This window comes from Coregonus clupeaformis, chromosome 36 (assembly GCF_020615455.1).
Source record: "Coregonus clupeaformis isolate EN_2021a chromosome 36, ASM2061545v1, whole genome shotgun sequence".
In the NCBI taxonomy this organism is placed as follows: domain Eukaryota; kingdom Metazoa; phylum Chordata; class Actinopteri; order Salmoniformes; family Salmonidae; genus Coregonus; species Coregonus clupeaformis.
In genome coordinates this window covers 8,920,021-8,932,618 of record NC_059227.1, presented here as the reverse complement: position 1 = coordinate 8,932,618, position 12,598 = coordinate 8,920,021, and the positions used below count along the sequence as shown (strand labels likewise).

General features: G+C 41.5%; 1 protein-coding gene across 1 annotated transcript in view; it reads right to left on the bottom strand.

The window, feature by feature from the left end:
• LOC121552453 (mitochondrial peptide methionine sulfoxide reductase) overlaps window positions 1-9,666 on the bottom strand; it is a 103,359-nt gene extending 93,693 nt beyond the window's left edge. Inside the window, exon 1 of the mRNA XM_041865389.2 lies at window positions 9,488-9,666. Within this exon, the coding sequence (XP_041721323.1) occupies window positions 9,488-9,623 (136 nt within the window). The 5' untranslated portion in view covers window positions 9,624-9,666. The remainder of the gene's footprint in view (window positions 1-9,487) is intronic.
• Window positions 9,667-12,598: the final 2,932 nt, after the last annotated feature.

Sequence of the window (12,598 nt, the reverse complement as noted above, 5' to 3'; positions counted from 1 at the left end):
CTATTGGAGCCCTGGAATGAGTGCATGGGCTGAGAAGGGGAGAGAGGTGTGTGCGTGTGTGTGTGTGTGTGTGTGTGTGTATGTGTGAGGGTTTTCATACAGGGCAGCCTAATGGCATCTCACCAACAGTGGGCTAAGCTCACACTGAAACCTCCAGCACTCCCGCCCACTAACAACCAGAGTAGATGTCAGGTAAATTATGCAAAATAACTATCATGAGAGAGAGAGAGAATGAGGAGAGATAGAGTTAGAGAGAGGGTTTGAGAGAGAGAGAGAGAGAGAGAGAGAGAGAGAGAGAGAGAGAGAGAGAGAGAGAGAGAGAGAGAGAGAGAGAGAGAGAGAGAGAGAGAGAGAGAGAGAGCAAGGCCACTGAGCTATAATGGGAGATCTAAACAATATCACATTGTATTGTGGTGTGAGGCCAGTTATTTGACAAATTAGCCAAAAGATTATTAGGCAGATGATCCTCTAATGATAATTGGGGGGGGTCCGATTATCCTATTTTCACGGGGTCCTGTGGGGTTCAGTTGGTAGAGCATGGTGCTTGCAACGCCAAGGTTGTGGGTTCGATACCATTTATGCACTCACTACTGTAAATTGCTCTGGATAAGAGTCTGCTAAATTACTCAAATATAATTAAACAAATCATAAGAACCAGGAAGAGATGCTGAGCTCAGTTGGTAGAGCATGGCGCTTGCAACACCAATGTTGTGGGTTTGATTCCCACGGGGGACCAGTATGATAGGTATGAAAATGTATGCACTCGCTACTGTAAGTCGCTCTGGATACGAGCATCTGCTAAATGACTCAAATGTAAATGTAGAAAAAATTTACCTCCAGCACTACACTGTACAATGTCATTCCAGGTCAGTTTTCTTAGCTGGCTGTGGTTCAACCAGTTAATATAGGGCTAATATGATAAATAATAACCATATTTCTGTGTAATCCCTCTCAGTAATGAGATGAGCCAGGTCAAATAAATATCTCTCACCGTTACACACTAATGAATACAGAGCTATGATCCTCGGAAATATCCTTCCTCCAATTTGTTTTTAAGAGACTTTTTAAAGATTTATGAGAATCGTAGAATATCATTAGCATTATCATGATATAATTAATCTTATTAATAACCCCCACCTGGTGGGTTTGAGGTTAATGAATGAATCTTTAATTTGTTACATCTAATCTTTCATTGAATTAAGGTTGTGTGCCCAGGGCTAATATAACGATTCTTGATTACACTCAACTGTTTTCAGAACGGGGTAGTCATAGCGTGACAAGCTAATGAATTGTCCTCCTATAGCACTTCCACCTCGGTTTCAGATACATGTGGTAGGCAAACAGACTCACTAAATTATTCATAGATATACCCTTATTTGCTTGGTGTTAAGTGATGAAAACATGTCTACTTTGTAGTCACAGACAGTCACTTCACCTCCAATCCAGTCAGACAGAAGATGTACAGAAATTGGTCCCAAATGGGTTTGACCAAACATGGGGCCGGTACACCACAAGAGTGTATGATTTGTCTTTAAGAGCAGAGGAAGTCACGGTTTGGAATCCTAAAACTGGGTTTCTAAGCATTTAAACAACTGGATCTAGACTGAAAGACAAGATAGCAATGACGAAGAGACATCTTAAACTGAGTTTATACTCAGTGGATGGCAAACTGTGGTTGAGAGAGATAAACCTCAGTGAATGACAGGTAATCTAAGTTCTCTGAGGTGCAAGCGGTGCCAATTCTGTCTGTGGGGTTATCAGTGTAAACAAGGGACACTCATGGTGAAATGCCCTGCATGTCACCAGAGTCTACGCCGGCATTAGCCAGGATCATTACTCAGCATGTGACAAATTAAGACATATCTCGGCACAACAGAGGCCGATAAGCCTTTAAAATTCACTTAGCAGGCATGATAAACCCTGCAATATTGCTCACAGACAACCCGAGTACTCATTCTGTCACTGGAAGCCCTGGGTTGGAGATCTGTGCTGTGTTTGCTGGGGAAGTTTCTCTGGATTAAAGTCGAAGGGCAGAGAGAGAGCGAGAGAGAGCGAGAGAGAGAGAGAGAGAGAGAGAGAGAGAGAGAGAGAGAGAGAGAGAGAGAGAGAGAGAGAGAGAGACTGCTGGATGACAGTGACCTGTGAAGATGAGAGCTTTGTGAATAATTCATAGACAGGCGGAGTTGGCCATGCATGCATGGGTGGACTTGGGTAAAGCCAACCTTTGAGAAATCGGAGAGCTTCCTCCTCCACTACGCCATCGCCCTCCACATGAGTGAGCACTGAAGGCTGGAGCTTCAGTCCAACCATGACCATCAGATGCAGTCACTCACAAACTCAACAATCAGTCCCGCTATCTGGAGACTTCAGGTTCTTCTAAGAAGTCTAACTTTTCTCAAGTTCACTGGACTTCTTCGGTTACTTGTGTTGACACTTTCATAACAGTCAAGACTTGAGACAGGACAGAATCATGTAGCTATTGTCTTACATTCTCTTTAAAACTGGAAGCGTTAAATAGAAAAGTAGTCATAACTCTGCTCAGCAGGGGGAGCAGCTAGCTAGCCAAGCTAAAAGCCAAGGCCAAATGCTAGTAGTGCTTGTAGTCAAGGCCCCCCAAGTTCAGGCCTAACTTCCTGCCCTGAACCTCCTTTAAAAGACTGACGTTGTGTGTCAGGTTACTTGGGTCCAAGAGGAAGACCCTCAGGAGCAGAGAGCCATGTGTTAATGCATCAGCAGGCCTACATCTCCCCTCCCCTCCCTCCTCATACTCTCAGAGATGGAGACTGAGGCCCTCACCCCTGCATGAACCTGCACTTCTGATCAGGAGGAGAGAAGAGCAGCACTCTAACACTAAACAGAATTTCCTCCAACCTTTAGTTCCAACCCCATTTACAGAATCTAAATCTAAAAGGACAATTAGGAACTTCTTAAATCGCCATTATCTTGATTCTGTGATACTAAAATGTGGATAATTGTGATTAATTAATGCTTCATCTGTACAGTAATAGCTTAACCACAGCTAAGTGAGCTGGGCATTCATTTTCATTAACTTGAATGAAAATGGACTATAAAAACACAACACTGCTGCCTGCTTTCTGTTGTCCATAATTTGAAGCTAAATATAAGGACAAGTAATGATTAAATCACTGGAAATATTCCAACACAACAGAGAGAGGCTAAATATGATGTTCACCTGCTAACGCCACCTGTTATCTGCCCAAACACATCTGTCAGAGTCTAATTTGCCTTGGCAGCGATTCAATATAAACCTAGAGGGGAAAATGTCTTACTTTTCTATTAGCCTTTCCCTGCGGTTATTAATAAAGTGCCTGACACAAATCAGAAACCATCATGCACAGCGCTTCCTAAGGATGACCGGGGGGACAGGGCACTGCTGTGCCTGTGACAGACAACGGGAGCGGGGATATCAGCCACACGGTGGAGATGAGAAAAGCTGCTGGTTCCGGGGGATTCGGAGACAGGGAGACCACTCTCTCTGCAGGGACTGTGGGCAGTGTGAAAATCAGCAGCTAGGACGTTGATCGTGGGGAAATGGTAGAATGGTAGACACACCGGGTCCTCTGGGGAGGGCAGGATGATCCTTCAGGAGACGTTTTAAGTCATCCCTGACAATCCCCAGCCTCCGTTAAGTGCCTTCCTTTTTCATATAGCAGGAAAACACTGCTAGACTTGTGAAGTCCCCTGGGGACAACAACAAAGCTGGTAAGTAAGGAACACCTATGGTTTCTTTATGGTCTAATGGGAGTGGTAGAAAAACAGATATAACATAACTTACCTTACACAGTACCACACTCTCATTGTGAAGCTGAGAATTCATTGTATTGAAAAAACCTTACATAGCAGCAGAAAACCACTCAGGCCTGTAGAACTCTCTTTCAACTGAGAGTAGGCAGCTTGAAGCAACTGCACTAGTAGTTCAGTGCCTCACACAGACTACAGTAGATCCATTGGCCTCAGATCTCAAATCCAAACACTGGAGAATCTCAGTCCTTTGCAGGCGAGATATCTTAAAATGTTCTTCAGTTCGTCCAACTGCGAGACACAATGGAACTCGAAAGCCTGGTCTAAGAGCACTTGGTCTGAGTAACCAGTTGTTGTTGTTTCGCTGTAAACCCCTCTCACAAAGAGGACAACTTAGTGACAACAGAGGCAGTTAGGGAGATGATCAAACTTATTTTTGTGGCCAGTTATCTCCATTCGGACCCTAGCGGTGCATTGAAGTCAGCGATTTGTACAATCACACAACTTTTGAAGGCGAAATCTACTCCCAGTGATGTACGGATGGCGACTTAAGGTTTGATCTATGAAAAGGCAAAACACTTTTTTCTTGACACTTGCTTGGCCACAACAGTTCTGGCAGTCCTTCATGGATAAAATCCAGGTCCACTTTTGAGAGTCCTTTTGTGTTAAAAAACATAGCCAGAAAAGACAGATGCGGCGGCTTCATTCGCCTTGAAATTACAAAGAAAGATTGAGTTCAAATGACATGGTCATCTCTTGGCTCAAGTAACTTGCTCCAGTCACGAAAATAAGCATTTTGTAGTTCTGCTGGAATTAGAACATCGTTTTTTGGTGACTATGCTTGTGCCCCATTCACCTTCAGCGTCCTCAAATTTTTCAAAGTATTTTTCTCGACTTGTTTTTTTGTTTGGTTTAGTTTTTTCGCGTTGAAGCAGAGTTCCTACACCCTGGGTATTTTTGATTTCCTTAGCGCAAAGCTGAGCAAACAGACAAAGGGAGCTGCGATAGAACCCTGCCAAGTCTCGCCTGGCTTTTTTCTCTTCCTCTCCCTCTCTCGGCATGGCAACCTTCCCGAGATGCCTTGGCGGGGTTCCAACATGTCTGTCTGCGTACCCCCCAAACACCCACCCTCCCCCCAAAATAAAACCGTTGATTTGAGCAAATTGATCAAAACGAATCTCTGATTAATTTCTGAGCAATGCCACTCGACCACTTCCTTCATCTCTGGCATCTCCCCTCTCCCGCCCCCCACCCAGATGCACACAGACACGTGTGGTACTTGGAGTCCTTGCCAGCCAATACCTCCCAATGCCTACCCACACACCCCCTTAACCTCTCCACGCCCCCACCACAGCCCATCCTCCTCTCCCCTCTCCTTCCCACCCTCACCCAAGCAAGTCACGCAAGGAGTTCCTCCATGTCTCTCTCGAAGAGACTCCCCAAAAATGTCTCTGGGACGTCTTTACAAGACCTGAAGCCGCTTCTCTTTTTCAATGCTGGGGTAGTCTATTCACCGTGTGCCAAGGCACAGCATCTCCTGCCATTCTGAGGGGTCACCTCAGTGCCCATATCGCTGGTGCCAACTCACCACTGCCCACCTCCATGTTCACACCATCCATTACCACATAGCCACAACCCCCATCCCACGCAACAGCCTAGCATGGTGGAATGAGGGCTGGCAGATGCAGGAGCAATCCTATAGGGAATAAATAAGACGCACAGCAAAACAGAGGCAGTTGATTGGCTGTCAATTTCTCTTAAAGCCATTTTGCTACTTTATTAATTCATGGATTTCCCCGAAGGTTTGGGATATTAGATTCAAATGGATTTCAAACCATGTAGCTCGTAGACTACAATAAATGTTTACATAAGGTCAAATCCCTTATATCCATTAACTGACTAGAGGTCATTTAGTGAGGTGAAGGGAATATATATGTGCTAACTTACAATTTGCAACTATGTAACTCATTATTCCTGATTATGAAAGAAAACTGAAAACACAATCTACAACAAAGAGTCCATCAGTACAGTTGAAAAAGATATGGCAAATAGAAATCCAATATAGATGGTGTTAAGAGATAGATGGGAGGGGTTGAATAGAGCTGAAGGTTGGGACTAATAACAACTAATAACAACAAAATAACTAATGTAAAACATACTGTGTCCATAAGTATATAGGTTATAGGTTGAGAACTGTTGTGAAAGAGCACAGTTTGAAAGATATGGCATCAAGAAAATGATCAGAGAGGTTGAGGGTAGAGGAAGTTCAGGAGTAAAAACAAACAAAATACAATTATTGTGTCCATAAAATGTATACAGTATGTATAAGCTGGAAGTAGAGGCCTAAGCGTTGTTGTTCACTAGTTTACTCCAATTAGGGGAGGGGTGGTGGGGTTGGAAAGTAATAAAGGAAAATGTATTTTTTTAAAGAATATGATATATATATATATATATATATATATATATATATATATATATATATATATATATATATATATGTATATGTATTTATATGTATGTATGTGTATATGTATGTATATGTATTTATATGTATGTATGTATGTATGTATGTATGTATGTATGTATATATATATATATATATATATATATATATATATATATATATACACACACACACTACCGTTCAAAAGTTTGGGGTCACTTAGAAATGTCCTTGTTTTCGAAAGAAAAGCTATTTTTTTGTCCATTAAAATAACATCAAATTGATCAGAAATACAGTGTAGACATTGTTAATGTTGTAAATGGTTATTGTAGCTGGAAATGGCTGATTTTTAATGGACTATCTACATAGGCCCATTATCAGCAACCATCAGTCCTGTGTTCCAATGGCACGTTGTGTTTGCTAATCCAAGTTTATTATTTTAAAAGGCTAACTGATCATTAGAAAACCCTTTTGCAATTATGTTAGCACAGCTGAAAACTGTTGTGCTGATTAAAGAAGCAATAAAACTGGCCTTCTTGAGACTAGTTGAGTATCTGGAGCATCAGCAATTGTGGGTTTGATTACAGGCTCAAAATGGCCAGAAACAAATAACTTTCTTCTGAAACTCATCAGTCTATTCTTGTTCTGAGAAATGAAGGCTATTCCATGCGAGAAATTGCCAAGAAACTGCAGATCTCGTACAACGCTGTGTACTGCTCTTTAATCAGCACAACAGTTTTCAGCAGTGCTAACATAATTGCAAAAGGGTTTTCTAATGATCAATTAGCCTTTTAAAATGATCAACTTGGATTAGCAAACACAACGTGCCATTGGAACACAGGACTGATGTTGCTGATAATGGGCTTCTGTACGCCTATGTAGATATTCCATTAAAATTCAGCCGTTTCCAGCTACAATAGCCATTTACAACATTAACAATGTCTACACTGTATTTCTGATCAATTAGATATTATTTTAAATGGACAACAAATTGTATTTTCTTTCGAAAACAAGAACACTTCTAAGTGACCCCAAACTTTTGAACGGTAGTGTATATTTGCGAGACAAAAACATATGGGGGATTGGAAGTGACGCAGACAATTACTTTGATGGAAGTTACAATCTATCTGCAATATTAAAGCTGCTCTACCCCCTAAAAAAAAATATATATATATATAATAATTATAATCATAATTAAAACAGTCCATCAGTATCCCTATCTATTCTAGAAGAGGATTGTGTATGGATGGTACAGTATACACCTTACACAATCACATCATTTCGAATGACCACATAAATCAGGATTGACCCCTATTCTCTTTCACTGGAAGCTGCACTACACAGAACTAGAGCCATCTGGGATCTGCACAATATCAAATAGGCAGTCATATGCCTGTCAGCAACCACTGGGATTTGGATGAATTTCACCATGTCCATAAGTAAATAACAATTTCACCGTCCATAAAATGCATAACAGATACCATGGCTACTCTCTTATCCAGGACATCATAATCCTGCAGGGCAATAAATGAATCCACTTCATTCTGTCTCTGACCATTCATTCCTTTTTCCTCACTGTTCCAACGCCCCGTCATGTGTGACCTTCAGCAGGCTAACAGCAAAATCAGGATGCATTAACAGAGAGAGCAGAGCCACGTGCAGTGGTGTGGTGCCTGTCTGTGTAGCTGTGCGTGCGTCTCCTGGCAACCTGCCAGCCCCGTGGTGCAGTGATGTTGCCATAGGGCTGTGACTGGGGAGGGAGGCCAGGGCTGTATGGGGCTGGGGCTGGTAATCAGACCACTGCAGTCCTGCGGGGTGGATCCCTTCCCTGCACGGCCACACTTCATGCCATTGCACACAGTGCCCGTGTGAGCCGCATCTCAAGCAGCCTTCAGCTGCTCCCGCCAGGCCTTTTACTTACCCTCTCTCTTACACACACACAGAGGAACACACACACGTTTCACAAAGGCGAATAGCTGTGTGACTGTGGCTTGAACATCGTATTTGGGGCAATTCTGAAGAAAAGTGAAATGCAGTTTACGATTTGACGGTATAACTAGGTATTGTGTTAGACATCCACTCAGATGGGGCCTGTTTCTGAGAAAACCACAGGACCCGAGACAAATAACTTATAATTTTCCCTTCCTATGGTGACTGGAACCAAGCAACACAAGGTACTGCAATCGTTTTCTCTCTCTTGCCTTTTCCTTGCGATCGATGTTTGATGTCATGCAGTGAGCTCCTAGTGCTCTCTCTCTCTCCTCTCTCTGACAACAGTGCAAAAGCTAGTAGGCTACATGTTCTCATTCTCATCACTGCAGACCGCACCCCGCTACCCTGGTACATTTTACATTTTTATGTAACTCAACTTGTGTCAGCCATTCCCCTCAAACTGAAAGTTTTGCCTTTTAGTGCCTTTTCCATCCTCTGAGAGTCAGACAGGAAACACAATTCATCTTTAATCCAAATGGAGTGTTGGAGATAGCATCTTTCTTTATAAATGCCTGAAAACATTTGATGTTTTGCACCAACTAGCACAAATTCCCCCAAGCTAGTCAAGTTCTTGCCAGTAGGATACTATGCATATTCAGTCACTTTAATGGCAGTGAGATCCAATAGAAATACCCTTTGTCTAAGGCCTACATATTTGCAAGATTAACAGCACTATAATTTTCCAGTCTTTATTATAAATATTATTATAATTGTCTTTTTTTACAAATTATTAGCTTTGGAACAGGTTGCCTTAATCAGAGGTGTGTGTGTGTGTGTGTGTGTGTGTGTGTACTGTGCAGAGAGAGGGAGAAATAGAGAGAGACTGGTCTACATTAGGGTCGTCTCTACCCTAAACCCTACCCTTACCTTAACCCTTACCTTAACCATTTTAAATGTCAACTTCAATGGGGTAGGGACGTCCCAAGGAACCCAAATTGCACGGACCTTTCTTAAACAGCTTAATAGCAGCGAGAAGTGAATATACGCATGCGCAATATGGAGGTTTCAGTGACAAAACAAAGCTCTTCACAGTCATAGCAGGGCAGAAGTGTAGTCAAGTTCGTGCAACACATAAGTATGTCGGCTACACAGTCGTACGACAAGTGCTTGTTGACAGAAATATCAACTGTCCGCGCTTTGTGTTTTCTGTTTTTTATGTGTACATAACTAGGCCAATTTCCAGTTCCTACGGGTGTTTTGCTAAGCTACTAGGTATGTAGGTTAGCTACTATAGGCTATAGCTACCGAGCCTAGGACACAATGCGAAACAGACAGGGAAAGTCATCCTACCTGATACTTTTAAACTTTCACTTCTCCCGGGGAGAGCGGTCTCTGGAGTCGGCATCTGTGTTTTGGAAGAGATATCTCCCATTCTACTGTGGGTAAAATGACGCCAAATCAAACGGAGTCGAGTCGTTGCGACCATTGAGCTCAGTCTTCCTGGTGCCAATACAAACTAGCTGAACCTACCTACCTTCCTACATAACAACTTGTGTAACGCGCCAGTTTTCATGTTTATAGTCTACAATTGGCTGAGCACAGCCTATTACCAAACCTGCACAAAATTATATATTTTATTTAGCTATAGGCCTAAGTAATTTCAGGAAATGTAAGAATTATTAAATGTAGTTTGCATTTTAAAAAATATAGGGCAATAGGCTAAAAGACCTACGAATGCCAAAACCTTACCCTATATGAAATGTTGAGGTAAATGATGTAATTATCAGGATATAATGGCAAACAATCATTTGTGTAGCCAATCATGTTTCAGCCTTGATACATTGTAACGTTAGTAAAACAACGCATTGTAACCATCTTTTGAGACACAAGTCAGGTTCTGGTAGTTTCGGTGAACTAGAATAAAGAAATCCATGACCTGACAAAATGTAGCCATTCAAAAAAAATGTCCTCCTTTTCTTTGAAACATTCTGTTATGTTCTGAATCAGGCTTTGACTAATTTGTCATGCTCCATTTTATGAAATAAGCATGTTGCCAGAGTTGAACCATTGCAGTTTTCTTTATTGCATTTTGCATTATTAGATCGTTTTGAAATAGTTATTATTATTAAGTAAAGAATGGAATACATTGGGGGAAAATGTCCTATCTGTTTATTTCTTAGGCAACATTTGCTGATAAAAAAGAAGTCAGTCAAGTTATTAACAAAGTTATGCAAATGTATATGAAAGAGGGTTACGCAAATTTGAATTAAAAAGGATTTGCCTCTTCAAGTGTGGAGAAACTCGAATGTAGCTTTCGATTTTAGGCCCTTGCACACAGCGCTGTTCGAGGGGCTTTGGGTACCATGCCTGAGCAGGCAACTAACATTGCCATTTAAAAAGATTTGTGTAAACTCGTTTTCAGCAGATAAATGTGCAATAATCTGGAGTTAAAGCAAACCGCTGTGAATGAGTTTGGATCATGTATAAACTTAAATTGCATTTTGACTTTATTGTTGGCCTTTTTCGAAAATCTGCATTTTTTTGGACTAAATTTCTCTGCAACAGACTCAAATGTTATAGGCATATAGGGCTACACGTCAAATAAATGAAATTGTATTGGTCGCGTACACATATTTAGCCGATGTTATTGCGGGTGTAGCGAAATGATTGTGTTCCTAGCTCCAACAATGCAGTAATATCTAACAATACACACGAATATAAAAAGTAAAAGATTGGAATTAAGAAATATTAGGACGAGCAATGTCGGAGTCCGGAGTCTGTCATATATATATATATATATATATATATATATATATATATATATATATATATATATATATATATATGTGTGTGTGTGTGTGTGTGTGTGTGTGATGGGATGTATAGACAATATGGATAGAATATGTAATATATCTGATAGTATATGTACAGCAATAGTTAAATAGGATAGGCCTTGACTAGAATACAGTATATACATATGAAGTGGGCAAAACAGTATGTAAACATTATTAAAAGTTACCATTGTTCCATTATGACCATGTACATAGGGCAGCAGCCTCTAATGTGCATGGTAGAGTAACCCGGTGGTAACTGTCTAGTGACAGTGATTAAAGTTCAGGGCAGGGTACTGGGCAGGGGCCGGCTAGTGGTGACTATTTAACAGTCTGATGGCCTTGAGATAGAAGCTGTTTTTCAGTCTCCCAGCTTTGATGCACCTGTACTGACCTCTCCTTCTGGATGGTAGCGGGGTGAACAGGCCGTGGCTCGGGTGGCTGAGGTCCTTGATGACGTGGCCTAGTTAATGGGAGACTGGTGTGTTGTTAATTCCTATAGGCCTAAATCTATAGTCCAATACACTCAGACAAATCCTCTAATGTAGAAATCCACAAATAATACATAATAAACAATTGTATTAAAACATACATGAGTTTTGTCCAACACATAATCACGTGAAAACAATTTGTTTATGGAAATCTTAGTTGGTTGTAGATGCTTGAGTTTGAGAAAAGGATTGGCTGGAGACGGATCGATGTTGATGCATGAGCTGAGACCATTGTCTTTAATTTGTGAAATCAATTAACTTTTATGGCTGCATAAGGCTCTATAAAACTGAACAGCAATGCGTCACGTTCACGGTGCATCGCCTATTGTCCATAGCGTTTGAGACTTGATGATAAAGGAGATGGGAAAGGCTGTGTTATGTAGTCTTCAATTCAACACCAATATACTACACATTCTCAGTGTACACTGTGGTCACCTGCAGCCTGCAGGCCTAAATTAACGCCACTGCACCCTTTCACTGCGGGGCTCGCTGGATTCGTTGGTCTCTTTGCCGCATAGAAGGCCTCTAAATCAGATAGGCTTTATCCATTACTGTGTAATATAGGTCAGCATAAAGGGGTGGATTGCAGAGCTTGGTTTACCATACAAGCCATCTGGACTTCACTGCGCGTCGAATTTGCTCACTGGAGGCACGCGTCCGGCTGCTTCGCAGACGACACTGCGTATACTGCAGCACGAGAGGGGGATAAGCGGACGGCTGGTGACCTCAACCAAATCCATGCATACGCACGGGTGTTCACTTTGCACAATAGGAAAGGTCTGAGGTTATGGTGCAGCTATATGTCTGGGGTTACCGTGCAGCTATAGACTACAACGTCGCCTTTGTTCTGCAGTACTACCACATTTTACGCAATATGTAGACTGCGCCACTGATGTAGTCCTATCCTAGGCCTATTACATACATTTTTGAAAATAGTTCAACATTTCACATTGCAATGTGCCTTATTTGTTCCGTAAGGCTTATCCACTCATTTAAACGTAGGCCTAATTATCCATGCATATATCCTATTCCAGGCCATATATGATGCTATTTTTAGCGTTCACGATCTTTTTTTGTTTTTCATATTGGATCTCTGTGTAATTTAATTCAGGGTTCGAATGAATAACGAAAGAATCACA